Genomic DNA, 14,898 nt, shown 5'->3' on the forward strand with positions numbered 1-14,898 from the left:
TTCAATTAACAAAACATGGTTTGCAGTGGCATTTTCTGCTAACACGCTAAATTTAAGGCAGACTCCCCCTTGCCTTTTAAGTGCTGGAGACAGCTGTGATTACAAGTGGTAAATTCTGCATATGAAGAACAGGACCGCTTGGGATTTTCAATGCTTAGGGCCAGTGTATTATTTATTAGGGTCAGAGAAGTGGCTTAATGCTCTAACTAGCTGCCACTGCCATTTGCAAATTTGTGCAATAGCTTGTACACCTCTTCTGCCTTTATGCAGGATGGAAAATGCTTGCCTTTGGCAGACCAGGACTAAGGATTTGTGGCAGATTCAAAGTAAAATTATTATATAAAAGATGAAAGACGGGAGGGTTTTTTCAAAAAGGGTCTTAAGCTTCCCTTCTCCCTTTGCTTGGTATTTGTGTAGGTCACCCACACTTAGTAGCACTCTTTCATTTGGGAAAGCACACAGTGACATATATATATATATATATATATATACACGCATACACACACACACATATATATATCAAACCAGACTCTCTCAGGAGATGGAGGGACACAGTGCCAAGCAAGGGGAGAGAAAAGGCAAGCACTCCAACTCGGCAAGAGGCTTTCTATGAAACCACAGTATTTTTTACTCACTTTCATTGTTCCAAAACAAATGCCAAGCTACTGCCTTTTAAACTTGGAATCATTTAGTAGCATTACATTTCTAACTGTCAAGGAAAAGTTGTTATAGTTCTCCAAACAGCTGGGAAGTGCACTTGGTCACATTCCAGATGTGCAATAACCACCACCATTAAGCAGAAATAAAATTTATCCTATATGTTAGTGCAGGAAATCCATTACAGAGTTGGGTGGGTTTTTTGGTTTTGTTTTAAATCTACGTTAGTTGACGTAAGTTCAATTTGACTTGATTCCACACATGAAAAGAAATAAAACCAACAGCTGGATTATGCATACATTACCTCATAATAGGCATGCTAATTGAATGTTGTATGGAGCGTATACTAAATGCCAGCATTAAGAAAAAAGAAAGCAAGAAGTTAGTTTAAGTGATAGACTGAGAAGAAATTGGCTTAGAGATCTGACTTCTGGATACTATATTTGGTAAATAGCCAAACAGTTATGCAGTCTTATATAGTAACTGCTTAGTTTTGCTTTTTTAAATGGCTTAGCCATGCATACACACAAGTACATCAGAGCAAAAGCTGCAACAACTTATTTTCGTTTTTAGAAAGATTCAAATGCCATGCTTGTTAGTACATATTCTGCTTAGCTGCAACAGTCTGTCTACTCATTAAGTTTCTCAAGCAATGACAGTCATGCTGCATTTACAGTTTTGATGGTATCAGGTAGAAAGTGAGCACTCGAGTCTTATCAATCAAATAATCTTCCTACTGAAAGAATTATTCCTACATTCAGAAGGCTTCCATTTCAATTCAGTGTAAGATTTCCATACTCATCAATACAAATTATCTGCTTGTCAGTATAAATTATGTACCAAGAGCAGTCACATCAGTCTATATTCAAGGTCAGGTTTGTGCTGGGGGCAGGGAGAAAATCCTAGTCTCAACCCTGTTCTGAAATTCATGGAGGATTTCTGTAACCTGCCAGTGTTCCTATATAGTTACTGTTTGTTTAGTGACAATACACACCTACTCCTAGAAGGTGACTGGATATAGGTTAAGGAGCTCCCAAATAACTTCAAGACCATCTGTAATCTAATTTAGTTCCATATCCTAGAAAAACCCTGTTTACTCTTGATACAAATCAGTCTTGTATGTTAAATGTTTCTTGTAAAATACCACAATACTAAGTTAGAAAAACTGATGATCACTGTTTTTCATAACTATATTTGGAATGTCAAATTTTGACTGGGCTTTATGATGTACTTCAAGAGAATATTTTCCAGGCAATTGCTAGGGGGAAAAAACCAAAACAAAAACCTCTCATATTTGATGCACCTCCACAACTCCAATTAGTATTTCAGCACAATGGAAGACACACTCACAGAAGAAAGAAGGTTCTTTGCAGAATGAGTTAAGAGATTCCTTCAGGAGGCTCATCAGTAGAATACAGTGATAGAAGAAACAACTATACACATTAAAAGTTCCCTTAAGGTTGGGATCCCTTAAGGCAGATGCACAATTGAAGGTTGGTTTGTAAGTACAGTGTACTGTGAATCAGATACACAAAGGCCAGATGCTGTCCTGACACAACATCAGTAATGTGTGGCCATGTTCCATCCCTTTCCCCAACCCCATTTCTGCTGTTTCATCTTCACAGATGGTTTGGCTTCCACAGACTTTTCCAGAGAACGTAGAAGCTGATTGTCTTCTGGAGTGTAATTTATATTCCTCGCTGTGATGTGGATTACTACAAGTTCTGGTCTTGCTATGGGCCAAGTTTTAGTACAGAACTACACTGATACTAACTAGTTCTCTTTGCCCAGTCACGTTCAGCCACTTCCCCTCACCCTGCAAGAAGTTTAAGGCTAAAGAGGGTAAAAGTTACCTTCTTTTCCCCATATATATTTACAGTCTGTAGACCTGTTCACACAAGAGCAACAACCTGTGGTGTACTGCAGATCTTTTAAAAGGTGTCTAGGGAAGTTTACTTCAATCTCATAGAGATCACTTAATGGAAGAACTATTCATACATTCATGGATTTACTTGCTGTTGTACAATACACTTACATATACTCAGTATCCATTTTGTAAAGTGTCACCATAAGACAGTATATAGTTTTAGCACAGCTGTTTTGCAAGACAACTTGATTAGATAACTGCAGTTCATCTTTTTTTAACATCAAATCACCCATTCTTCAAGTAGTGCAAAGAAGCACGATTAAGCCTTGAAAAGCTTTACAAAGAAGAGAACTTGTATTTCTTTTCACAAATGACAGAATGCCACAAAGCACTCACTGAACTAGGCCATCAAGTTGGGCGGTTTGAAGAGAAGCCCTTTTTACAATGCTCACAAGCGAACCAACCCCTAGCCTTTTAAAAAATATAAAACCAAAAAAGGCACAATAAGTTGCTCTCCAGCTGCATTAAAAGCTTTCTTATCCTTTATGTAATTATTTTTTATAGCTACTACATTGCCTCACATTTTGAAAATGCATAAGGAGATATGCCAGAGTCCCTGCCTGGAAAACATGGGCTTAAGAGTACATAAGCACTAGTTATTTGCTTTTGTTAATAGTTAGGTTTCCAGCTGATATGCTGATCAATGATGATATTTAGGTGTCCATGATCATATCAGATTTCCAAAGCAAGCAAAGAAAGTTATTCTGCAGTCTCAGAACAGGGCAAAGATGAGGACTTCTGCTCCATAATATGGATGCAGTACAAGAGGAGCTAAGTGCAAAGTCACGATTGCTCAGGAAGTTTGCAGAGCACTACATCTTGGTACTACTGGTTTTTTGCACATAATACTGATGTTGCATACACAAGGATGGCTAGCTCATCTAAAGGTCAAAACATTCTTATAAAGGAGAATAAAGGTATTAAGAGAAACCTAAGAAAGAACAGAGTTCATTTTCAGCATAACAAAAAGCAGAGGAAACAAACACAAAAAGGAAGCAATAATGCACTGACTTCACACTACCAGTCCCCTCTCTTCTTCTCTATTTCAGTACTTTCCAAGTTCACAGCTCCACCAGCTGCCTTACTCCCTTTTACAACTCCCTTCAAAATCACTTTGCAATGCAAGAATTAAGACCTGCATGTGATGTTAGCTGCATGGAATGTGGAAATAGTCCAACACAGTAGAAATCATGCCATTACAGCTAAGAAGTCCGTAAGCTAAAACAGTCCAAGAAAAGCAAAGCCACAATGAAGCAGCCACATAGGAGTTTAAGAATAAAAATGCACCTGCATATTCAGTATTTGTTCAAGTAAGTATCAGGCCCATCAATTCTCATTTCCAGCAAAAAACTTGGGCATCTAAAACTTTAGAAAGTTCAGACTTGCGCAGTCTTAAAAGTAGACGCCACTTGAGTAGTCACATAACCCTGGGACCTGAATTCACTAGTTGAATCCCAGATGAACTTGGTCCTCACAAAAAACAAAAAACTCTAAGGTTTTTAATCTCCTATTTAAGTGCAACTAAGATCTTGAACAGGACTAATTCTTCCCAATTTTTTTGTTTTGTTTTTCAACCCAGCTGCTCCTCTATTTATAACACCACCTTGAGTTTCCATTGCTGTGATTCTCCCCAAGAAGCACAACAGTGTCAACTCCTCTGGCCCTGTTACATTCCCTCCCAGTGGCCCAGTTTCTGACAGAGTACTCAACACCCACCTAGGCACTAACTTGAGTAATTAGGACACTTCTTTTGAGATATTAAATTGCTGAAGCCAGAAGAGAGCTATGAGTCTCTGCTGGTCCTTGTCAAATGCAATAGTCTAATACTAGTAAGGGAACACCATAGCCTCAAGAAAGGTGAAGCCTGTTAAGTGAGCCGAGCTCCACATCCAGAAGTTAGAGACATCTTCCAGGCTCCCTTTGTCTTACTGATGCTAAAGGGGAGGTCTTTCAGACAGGCTGCTATTCTTATACTTGAGCAAACTGAGCTCACTTCAGAGTCTGATAGCATCCTGTGCTGCTGCCCATCTCCTCCCCAGGCACTGCCCCTGGGGCTATAGCTCCTAGTTAGTATTCTAGGAGCCAGATCCCTACATCTTTATAGAGGTCCTACTGCTGTCTTTAGCTAATTAGTGGAAGAGTACAGAAAAGATGAAGCCAGACTCAGAGGTGTGCATACACAGGATGAGAGGCAATAGACAGAAGTTGCTACACAGGAATTTTAACTGCTGAAAACTTAACATTGCACATTTGCTTAGACTAGGCAGATAAAAGGCAATGCAGACAAGGTAACTAAAATATGCAGTATCTGGAGCTGCTAAAGTAATCAACTCAAAGATAAGGACTCTTTCACTGGACAAACTATGAACAGAGAATGCATAAACTATTTTACATTTAGACTCCAGTAATTTGATTAAAGTCACAATGCTAAACAGCCATTGTAATAGACACAAAAAAGGGAAAATTTCTACTCTGTCAAGGCACAAACACTGTACAGACAAAGAGAAGGAGGAGTTCTGCATGCCATTGACCTCAAAACCATATTCTGTGTCTTCACAAAATTCAACAGATTCCTTTCTTACAAGGAAGAGAGACTAACTGATTATTATGTATTCTCAAGATTTCATGTTCTGGGATAGTTACCAGGTGAACATGAAGAAACATCTTCCCTGACATTAAAAGAGCTTCAGTTTTACATATAACACTGGATGAAAAAAAAAAAAAAAAAGAAATTACCTTTTACAGACAAAACTTAAAGATTTTAACTGAGACAGTCTGACTACATGCTTAGTTTCAGAAAAAATTCTTGCGCCCACCTTACCTAAAGGAATGTGAAAATGCCTGTAGTCTGCACAATGCCAGAGTAAGCATTAAAGAGAGAAAGGAAGTTCTGATAAATCTGAAGAAAAATATGTAACTGTGTAACTGCACCTCAAAGTGTTTTGTCACTAGACTTCAGAAAGCAAGAAAGAGGTTAATGGCAGCACTTTAAAACAGAGGGCTGATTTTATTACACTGCTTTCCAATGCAGCAATATTCTGTTAGAATGTGTGAATTTTTATTAGTCCAATAATTGAAAAATAAGTTTGATCCACTATTTGCAACAAATTACAAGCAGAGATGAATAGTTGTATATGTTCCAGTAGTAAAAATTATATAATCAAACAAAGAATTGTAAGCTAAGAATATGATTGGATTGCACCCAGGAAGAGTTTTACATGCAGCTTACAATAGTGCTAGAAATGACCACCAAACTTACCTAATTTGCATGAAGGGCTGTGTCAGTTGACACAAGGTCAAAATATGTTGTATGCCAATATTTAATAATTAAAAAGTACCAATAGTCTATGAAAAAGGTAATAAAATCAAGCCACTGCTACAAGGTAGAACCACTTACAAAGAAATAAAACACACCTGAAAGGAATCACACATAAGACAAAAAAAACCCCAACAACCAAACCACAAAAAAAAACCAACAACCAAACCACAAAAAAAAAAACAACAACCAAACCACAAACAGTTAAAGACACCCGTTGTTTAAAGGTAGTATTCCACTAGCTGAGAAAGTCAGAGAACAGAACTGACAATGCTATGTGCATCACACAGAGGCAGGCAGAGACACCACCACCTGCAATCCTACCAGAAAAGTAAGAGTAGCAGTGGAGGTAATAGCATACATTGCTTCTCTTGCATATACAAAATACACACCACAGAACTCTTCTGCATCAGTGAGGACATACAAGCAGATTTTGCAGCAAGTCGCTCAGCTCTCTTAAAACATGCTAAGGGTTCTTGATAGATTAACTTTTAGAAGTGCTAGTATGTTAACAGCATAAATTTGTTTCAGTGATCACCTGCTTAAATAAAAAATGCAACTACTTGGGAAAAGCTAAAGAAACCTACCTGACGTCTTCAAACTTCTTGGTTATGACTGAACCAACAGATGAAAAAGCAGCAGAAGCCTTCTGACCAGCCTGAGACAGGGTTTCTGACGTTTTCTTGTATCTGTGTTCAAATAAAATCAAGTCTGTAGTTATTTTAATAGAACACATAAGGAACCTTTTAGTGTATGTAAACTTGTATCAAACCCAGAGGTATACTTCAACTTTGGGGTCAAATGGACAAACTGCTTAAGAGATTATTTTGAGCCATTGCAGTCCCTTCTGGCTACAGCATCTCTGTCACCTCTGACTTCAGATCAGGTTCACCAACATGCACCCAGAACAGATGCTATCTGCTATTGTAGGACTTTTAAAAAACAAAACAAAAACCACCAAAAAAACCCCCACACCAAAAAAAAACAAGAAAACAACACCATGCACACACACTGAAAAAGAACAGAGGTCTATTTTTTGTGCCAAGTGTCTAAAATCTTGTAGTGAATGGTTTTGTCAATAAACTTCACCATAAAAAGTTTGAGGTACATCCTCTTACATTCTGTGTAGTCATTAACTGCAGAAGGCTGTTCACTCTAGACCATAAGCTAACAGTTGTGTTTGGCAAGATCATTAACTGTGACTTTGCACTATTCCTGCGTGAGCTCAGTTTACAACAATTTTTGCAGGCTGGAAAAGAGAGGTATTCTGTTGGACATAGGACACCTTGGTATCTCAGTAATGGTATCTCAGATCTGTCAGACAAAAAGTATATTAGAATCACCCATATTATGGTCAATCATTCTTATTTGGCATGAGATGATATGGCTAGTAGAGGCCTTCTTGAAAGAAATCGATAATGATTTATCCAGATAAGTTTTAGTGCAACCTTACTTTTTGTTATCTACACTCATGTTATTTCACAAGAACAGAGGGTTTAGACATGACACAAGTACTACACAGTTTTCACCTCAACAGCTGAGGCAATCACTGTGAACTGGTACATACGCTGTAGTTGATGTAACATCTTGCCAGCTTTTGGTAATGTTCTGCCTTAGTTCCTGTAATGAGTTAATTCCCAGCTTTCTCTTGATTTCTGCTAGGTGCTTCTCTTTGGCAGCTAGCACTTGTGAAAGCGTCTGGATTTCCTCTTCCACCTGTGGCAGCAGAATTGATGAGAGGTAAGTTAACAAGCAATATACCCAGCCATTTAACTATGTATTTATTAAAACATCTACTAGGCATTAGTAATGGGAGGGCTAACACTTTTGTAACATTGCCTCACAGTTGTTTCTAAATACTAAAAGGGAAATCCAACATAGTCTACAACAAGAGCTAGTGAGAAAAGTAATCTACCTACAGCTAGCTGTTACTGGAATATGCACAAGGGAGTTGGTAACTAAAAGACCATACAGTTAGAAATCATTACCTTTAGACAACATTAGCCTATGTGAAGCTTGAAGATTAGTCAAACCTGGGACAATCGCCAAGCCTGTATTCTCCTTCCACATCAGAAGAAACACCAATGTATGACCAGTATCAGGAAGCTCAGAGCATGTCTGATCCATACGCAAGTTTTGTCTCCTTGCTTGAACAGAAAGGTTCTTTTGTGGCTTAAGCCAGCAATTGTAGGCTGGATCCAGCCAGAGGAGTGCCTTCCCCAGAGCAGGGGTGGAAATGGTGGCAGACAGACTGAGCAGTTTAAAAAAACAAACAAACAAAAAAACCACAAAAAACCAAAACACACAAAAACAAACAAACAAAAAAAAACCCACCCCTCAAAAAAAAAAAAAAAAACCAAAAACCCACAAAAAAACCACATCACCTGTTCAGCAACTAGAAAACTGTATCATTTGTATGCTTCCTTCTTTACATAGATGGTCACTTAAGCTTCTCACAGAAGCATGACCAGATCACGATCAGAGATCTCAGAATAGTTTTATGATACCATTCTGTGGGCTATATGGATGTGACAGAGGCACTAAGGCCATATGTACAAAGGCGAAGGCATACATCCAGCCCTACTTCCTCACACAGACTGGACCACCCTACTTCAGAGTATCAGGCTGCCCACTCATTTAAGCTGCTTTGAGGAAATACCAGTATCTTCAATGTACCTTTGGTTTGGATATCTGTCTGAAGTCCAGCGTGACGTACCCTAGCAGGACCAGATTTCCCTTACCATCTTCAGCTGATTGGTCTGGCATGAAATAATACTCAAGACTACAAAAACCAAGACTGCATTAAATGTGCTCATTTCACAGCTAACGTTTGTTTGCCAACCTTAGACTTAAGTTAGTGTCTCTTATTAGGGTCCTAAAGTCACACAGAGCTACAAAAGAAAAAAGACTGGTTACTCAATAAAGCTTGACTCTGATAACTTTTGAAATGCATGTATGTTGTGGTTTAAGCCCAGCCAGCAACTAAGCACCACACAGCTGCTCACTCACTTCCCCCACCACCCAGTGGGATGGGGGAGAGAAGGGGGGGGGGGGGGGGTGGAAGTAAAACTCATGGGTTGAGATAAGATAAGAACAGTTTAATAGGACAAAAAGGAAGAAAATAATAATTATGATAATAACAACAATAATAATAATAATTTAAAAATTGGCATATAAAAACCAAGTGATGCACAATGCAATTGCTCACTACTTGCTGACCAATGCCCAGTTAGTTCCTGAGCAGCAATCTGCCCAGTTTATATACTGGGCATGACATCACATGGTATAGAATACCCCTTTGGCCAGTTTGGGTCAGCTGTCCTGGCTGTGTCCCCTCCCAACTTCTTGTGCCCCCCCCAGCCTTCTGGCTGGCTAGGCATGAGAAGCTGAAAAATCCTTGACTTTAGACTAAACATTACTGAGCAACAACTGAAAACATCAGTGTGTTATCAACATTCTTCTCATACTGAATCCAAAACATAATACTGTACCAGCTACTAGAAAGAAAATTAACTCTATCCCAGCCAAAACCAGTACAATGTATCAGGCTGAATATTTGACTGTCCTTCAAACAATGCTACTTTAACTCGCTCTTAAAAAAAATTCTGCTATATGAACTATGGACAAGACTACATGGCTAGACATTAGCAAAACAGTGTCTACACAGATATTACTACAAAGCATCCTTCATGAAAACAACAGCTTTAGTTATTCCACAACAGTTGAGACAACACTTGGTTTTGGCTTCCAACCATGTTCTCTTTGGCATCTTATTTACCCCCTTCTCACTTGAGGGGAAAAAAAGGCGTTTATGCATCTCGGTTTAAGATCTGTACACTGAGCACTTCTAGCTTAATCCTCCATAGCTAGAACTGGCTGTTCTTCTCTCCTTGACACCTTCCCTTTCCCTCCTTGCAATACACAGGACAGCCGCACCCGGCTTCAGACACTCACAGAATAAATATGCAAAGCATTAACTGTATGTTCAAAGACAGCATTATCCCAGATTTTCATTCTCAAAACCAGTTTAAGAACTATTTGCAAGATATTTACCTTAGCAAGCTCTTTTCTCAGCTCATCCTGTTCTTCTTCAGAGAGTGTTTCTGCCATATCAACTGTAGCAGCAGCATCCTCTCCAACCTCAGGTATAGAGTCACTTCTCAGCAGCCCTTGAGGTGAATAAACCATTAGAAGTCAGATCATCACATGTCTGCCAGATAGCAGCTAATGTTAATATACAGCCCTTTTGTGCCAGTGGACAAAAGAAAACTGATGAGACGACACCAAAGTCACACTCCCCGAGTGCTTACAGGAAACTGGAGGAATTTTGCTGGCTGTTTTGTTCTATCGAGTTTTATTAAAGCTTAATGTAATTGCAACTGCTGCACTAAGAAGAGACTGGAAACATACTGAGAACAACGCATGCCACTACTCTGATAAAAACCAAGGCGCAGAATGCTATGTCCCAACCAGTGGTTCCTACACAGCCTTTGCCCAGGAGTCCATGTGCTCTCTGTTCTCTCTTGCTCACGCGGCACAGAAACTCTGGAAGCACTGGAGGTGCTCGAGACCAATGCAGAGGCTCCCTCCCTCCCTGCTCTCTGGATCAGATTAAAGAATGCCCGTTTCTCAGCATACTGGGAGCAGTCGTGGCAAAAAGCAAGCTCAGCAACAGCTGAGAACAGGGTTGCACTGCAAGTAGAAACTCCTTTCCCTTACCCTGCTCAATCTCTCTGTCCCTAGTAGCTGGGACCACTGGGGTAGAAAGTCATAGGTATTGTGGAACCAGAAGCAAGCTATTGGTTTGCGCCTAGACATTAAACAGATGGGAAGCATGGAGAAGGAGCTTGGGAACAAAAGGCCATCACTTCAGACAAACCAGTGGAATGGTGAGAAGGGACTGATGAGGATGTGCATCCACTCACACCGCTGCCTCTTCCCCTTCCAAACCCAGAAACCAAAACTCTGCCAAACTCCTCTGTATGAATCCCAAACATCCCTATGGTCACAGCTTCAGTAAAAGGAAGGAGAATGGTATTATTTGTATTACTATGATGCACTCACTTTAAAGATTCATTTATTCTTACTCCTTAGTGCTTGCAGTAAGATCACTTTAAACTCCTTTTAATGCAACAAACAAATTTTTCCAGCAAAAGATTTCCCATTTTGAATCTTTGTAGCTGACACTTAAACATACAGTTTGCCAGAATTAAGAAATCTTGTTCTGACTTGCAAAGAGACCAGTTTGCACAGAGACTGCATGCTGGAATGGTTGTAGATTCCCAGAACTAATTGTCTATTCAAGAGGAAAAATAGCTTTATAGATAGTAAAAAAGAATTGAAAAAAAATCTCAAAATAGAAGAAAAAAACCAAAACTAGCAGGATTGTTTGTTTGTAAACAGAGAGGGTGAGAGTGTGTGTGTATGTGTATAGAGAGACACAATTCAGACAAGTTGAGAACATACTAAGTAATGTTCCCTTACTAGTCACTATAGAAATTAACCAGATAAAATTCCATCCTCATTTCAGCAGCTTCTGGTGGCACTCCATACTGCCGTTTGGTCTGGGAATCCAAAGCGTCATTAACATGCAATGAGACCACCACTATGATTTCATTGTGAGGCTTGATGTCAAATAGCTACACCACAATCAACTGAAAAGTCAGGGAAAAAAAGATTCTGCAAGTCTGTAATTAGTTTTAGGTATTCTGTGAAACATGCTCCTAGCAGCTGTCAAGCCTAAGAAAAGAAGAGGCCTTGTTCTTCTTGATCAAGTTACTGAACTGAGGTAAAGCTCAATTCCACAAATTCTTTCCAAAACAGTATGTTTTCTGCCTCTATTTGTGTCCAGAACACTTGTCCTCTAGAAGCACACTGCTACATGGGCAGAACATTTGTAAATGGTTAAGTTACCACAGAGTACACTGAGAAGGAAGCATACAGAAAGCAACTGAATCCCCATTCTGCATTTATTTATGAGATTTCTATCACATTTTCCCCAGAGATTTACATCTGTCTTCTATACAAAAATAGTGTAGTTCCTACAGGTTTCCCAATACACTATTTTCTGGCAGAAATCTAGGGCAGAAAAGTAGTTCAATTCTAATGCCCAAACCAAAGCACAGCACTACAGCACCAAAAAAAGTATTACGGCTCATGTCTCACAGTCAGATAATTTTTGTTTTATACACCAACATATTTCCTTTTCTTAACATCAAATGGTTAAGAATGCCGTACCTTTTTGTCAAATTCCTATTTATCCTATTAACTACATATGCCTATACTGAAGGAAAAATAACAACTTAAACTGCATTTTCCCCTGACACTCTATGACCCCCAGTATGTTAGCCTCCGACTCCTGCCCTTGTTCTCCATCTGCAGGCCCTTCAGGGACTACAGAGTTTGCTGCTGTGAGAGCCATTTCAGAAAGTTTGCAAGTACCAAAGACCATGCTGACTCCAAGAGCATTAGCACATCCAGCTGAAAGTCTGTTCAATCTGGTTATGAAGAGTCATCTGGATTATCTCACCAAAAATAGATCAAGTGAATCCAGCAGTAGGAAAACATGCTGGATTGTCTCCCGCAGCAATAGCTTCTGTTTTGGGAATGTACCTTCTCTTTGGAAAACTAGTGTTTTAAGGGAGCTTGTACTGCTTGTTGCCTACACTGAACTTAAGACACAATGCTAAGCAGCAAGGGAATGATCTCTCCTCCCCTTCCCATTTCTAGACCTTTTAGGAAGACTTGAAATCACTGCTAGAGTCCTCCATACCTCAACGCTGTAGATCTAACCATGCGTTCCTCTCTTCGCCTTCTGCCCCCCTCCGCTTTACGACTTTTTCTTTAGCTCCATTTGAAGTATGCAAACACCTTCCTATCGGTCTTTATTCTGGTACCTCCCCTGTTACTGTTCACCTCTGCTTGCTTTGCTCTCATTCCTCAGTTCACTTCAATACTTGCAGGACACAGGGTTCAACTGTGCTATGGGAAGGCCATGCCAGGCAGCCTGACCAAGAAGCAGTTGTCTACACAGGTAACAACCCACAGACCTCCACAATGGCATGGCTACAACCCAAATATACCCCATAAATGAGGGCTGACAGACAGCAAGATCCTGGCTTTGAGCAAGCTTCATAAGGAAAGGTGCACAGCCCACCTTAGGTATTTTTGTGGGGTGTGGGGCAAGAAACCAGAGAAATAGCAGTCAGCCAGCAGATGGAAATACTTCGGCTCAATCTGTTATTAAGAGAGCATTTCTCACTTGTGGTCTTCTCTGTTCACCAGCAGAACTGTTGTTAATGACTTCCAACTTGTTACCGGCTTCCAACTTTTTGCCTTTCATTATGTTAGTTGTCTTGCATCTTTAGAGTTGCAAAGGACTTAAAATTCAGTTTGGTACTCTGATTGCTATAACTAAGTTTAGCTGAGCATTTCACATCTCAAACCCTTAAACAGAGTAAAAATTACGTTGGGGAGAAAAAAAAAAATAGGAAGACTTACCGAGTATTGGGAAAACTTACCTAGTTTTAAGGTCAGTTTTTAGGTGTCTGTATTTCTAAGATTAACATATTATCCCAGCAGCTTATTACATCTACTTAAATGAACCAAATAAAGACATGAACAATTTAGCTGATTAGGACTCCACAGATCATGTTCAGGGAAATGGCACTTAAGTCCCTATTATTCTGCCGGGGTAGGCAAAGCATTAGAATTATTCAATTTACACTCAGGTTTTCTGGTTTGCGGTTTAGTTTGGTTGGTTGCAAGGCAAGTTTGTGCTCTATTTTGACCAGAAGTTCCTACCTCTTTCTGGCCTGAATTCAGAGATTAGCAGTAAACATTAGCAGTTTAAGGAAGTACTGGTCATTTCAGATGAGCAGCCTTTGGAGTGGGGAAGGGTTAGCCTTCACAAAGCTTTATCTTTAGACAGACATATTCTGTGTCAGACACTCAGAATGAGCATTTTGGCTATCACTATACAGTTGGAAAAGCTAAAGAAAAAAGGCACTTGTTAGAGTTCAGGAGAACAAGCTGTTACAAGATTAAGATCACTCCAACATTTGAGTAATATATAGTGCTACAGAGGATATTTATTTTGCAATATATAAGAAAGATCAAATTTAAGTGCTTCCCATTTATCTCAGTGAAAAAGCCAAAGCAAGACATATTTCTTCAACGCAGGGGAGAAAGTTCTTGGACTTCTCCCAAACACTAATCATATATTCATTCAAAGTGAATGAAAAAGAAAAAAAAGCCCAGTAAAGGTTGGTGCTTCTGCTGATGCATCACCACCAGATACAAAGGACTGCTATCCCCCCTTTAGAAGACGTGGGAGATGCAGTAAATGCAGAGGTGAATGCTGATCACTGTTCCCCAGAGGCCCCTAGCTCATCAAGTTCATGGAGACATTTGTTTTAGTTCACACAGACATCCCCCAAGGGATGCACATTTCTTTAAGATTTTAAAGAACAAGACCATAAAAAAAAAAGTCAACACCTTTGTAACTTTGCTTTGTCACACCTGAAATAGGGCTAAGCTTTCTATATTTTTTATTTCTCTGGAAGATTATGTCCAGCAGCACGGAATGGAAAGGAAAGGTGGTAAAACCACACTAGTATGTGTTGGGAGGTACGGCTGTAGGTGTTCTGTACAACAGGTTACCAGCTAGAAATTAGTAGGATTAAGCACTAGGTGGATGCCACTGCAGCACAGCACAAAACAGCCACTCAAGGGAGCACAAGTACAGTTAGCATCTGCAGGCATAAAATTTACAGCATTTTAAATGCTAGGTGGAACAGACTAAAGGTTTTAGAGGGCATTTTCATTAATTGGTGATATTTTCAGTACTAAGGCAAGAGCAGATGTTAGACAACCCAGAGCTCTGAAGTCATACTAAGTATGCAATTCCTATGTCCCCTGCAAAAAAGCTAATAGTCAAACTAGGCCAATTACTCCAGTCTTGCAGAAGTTGCCCTTTTGTTCCTAATTTTTTTGCTCA

The 14,898-nt window shown here is 39.6% G+C and overlaps 1 protein-coding gene across 4 annotated transcripts in view; it reads right to left on the reverse strand.

Annotated features, from left to right (window-relative positions):
* Nucleotides 1-14,898, reverse strand: part of TPD52 (tumor protein D52) — a 132,018-nt gene that overhangs the window by 91,539 nt on the left and 25,581 nt on the right. For 2 of the 4 annotated variants that reach the window (XM_069779562.1, XM_009915555.2), the window contains exons 2-6: nt 9,954-10,069; nt 7,468-7,616; nt 6,488-6,589; nt 5,406-5,432; nt 962-1,003 (exon numbers count right to left, since the gene is read on the reverse strand). In XM_069779562.1, the coding sequence (XP_069635663.1) occupies nt 962-1,003; nt 5,406-5,432; nt 6,488-6,589; nt 7,468-7,616; nt 9,954-10,069 (436 nt within the window). The remainder of the gene's footprint in view (nt 1-961; nt 1,004-5,405; nt 5,433-6,487; nt 6,590-7,467; nt 7,617-9,953; nt 10,070-14,898) is intronic. The other 2 variants (XM_009915556.2, XM_009915558.2) reach the window with 2 other exon arrangements.

The sequence above is a fragment of the Haliaeetus albicilla genome, chromosome 3 (assembly GCF_947461875.1).
Source record: "Haliaeetus albicilla chromosome 3, bHalAlb1.1, whole genome shotgun sequence".
In the NCBI taxonomy this organism is placed as follows: Eukaryota; Metazoa; Chordata; class Aves; order Accipitriformes; family Accipitridae; genus Haliaeetus; species Haliaeetus albicilla.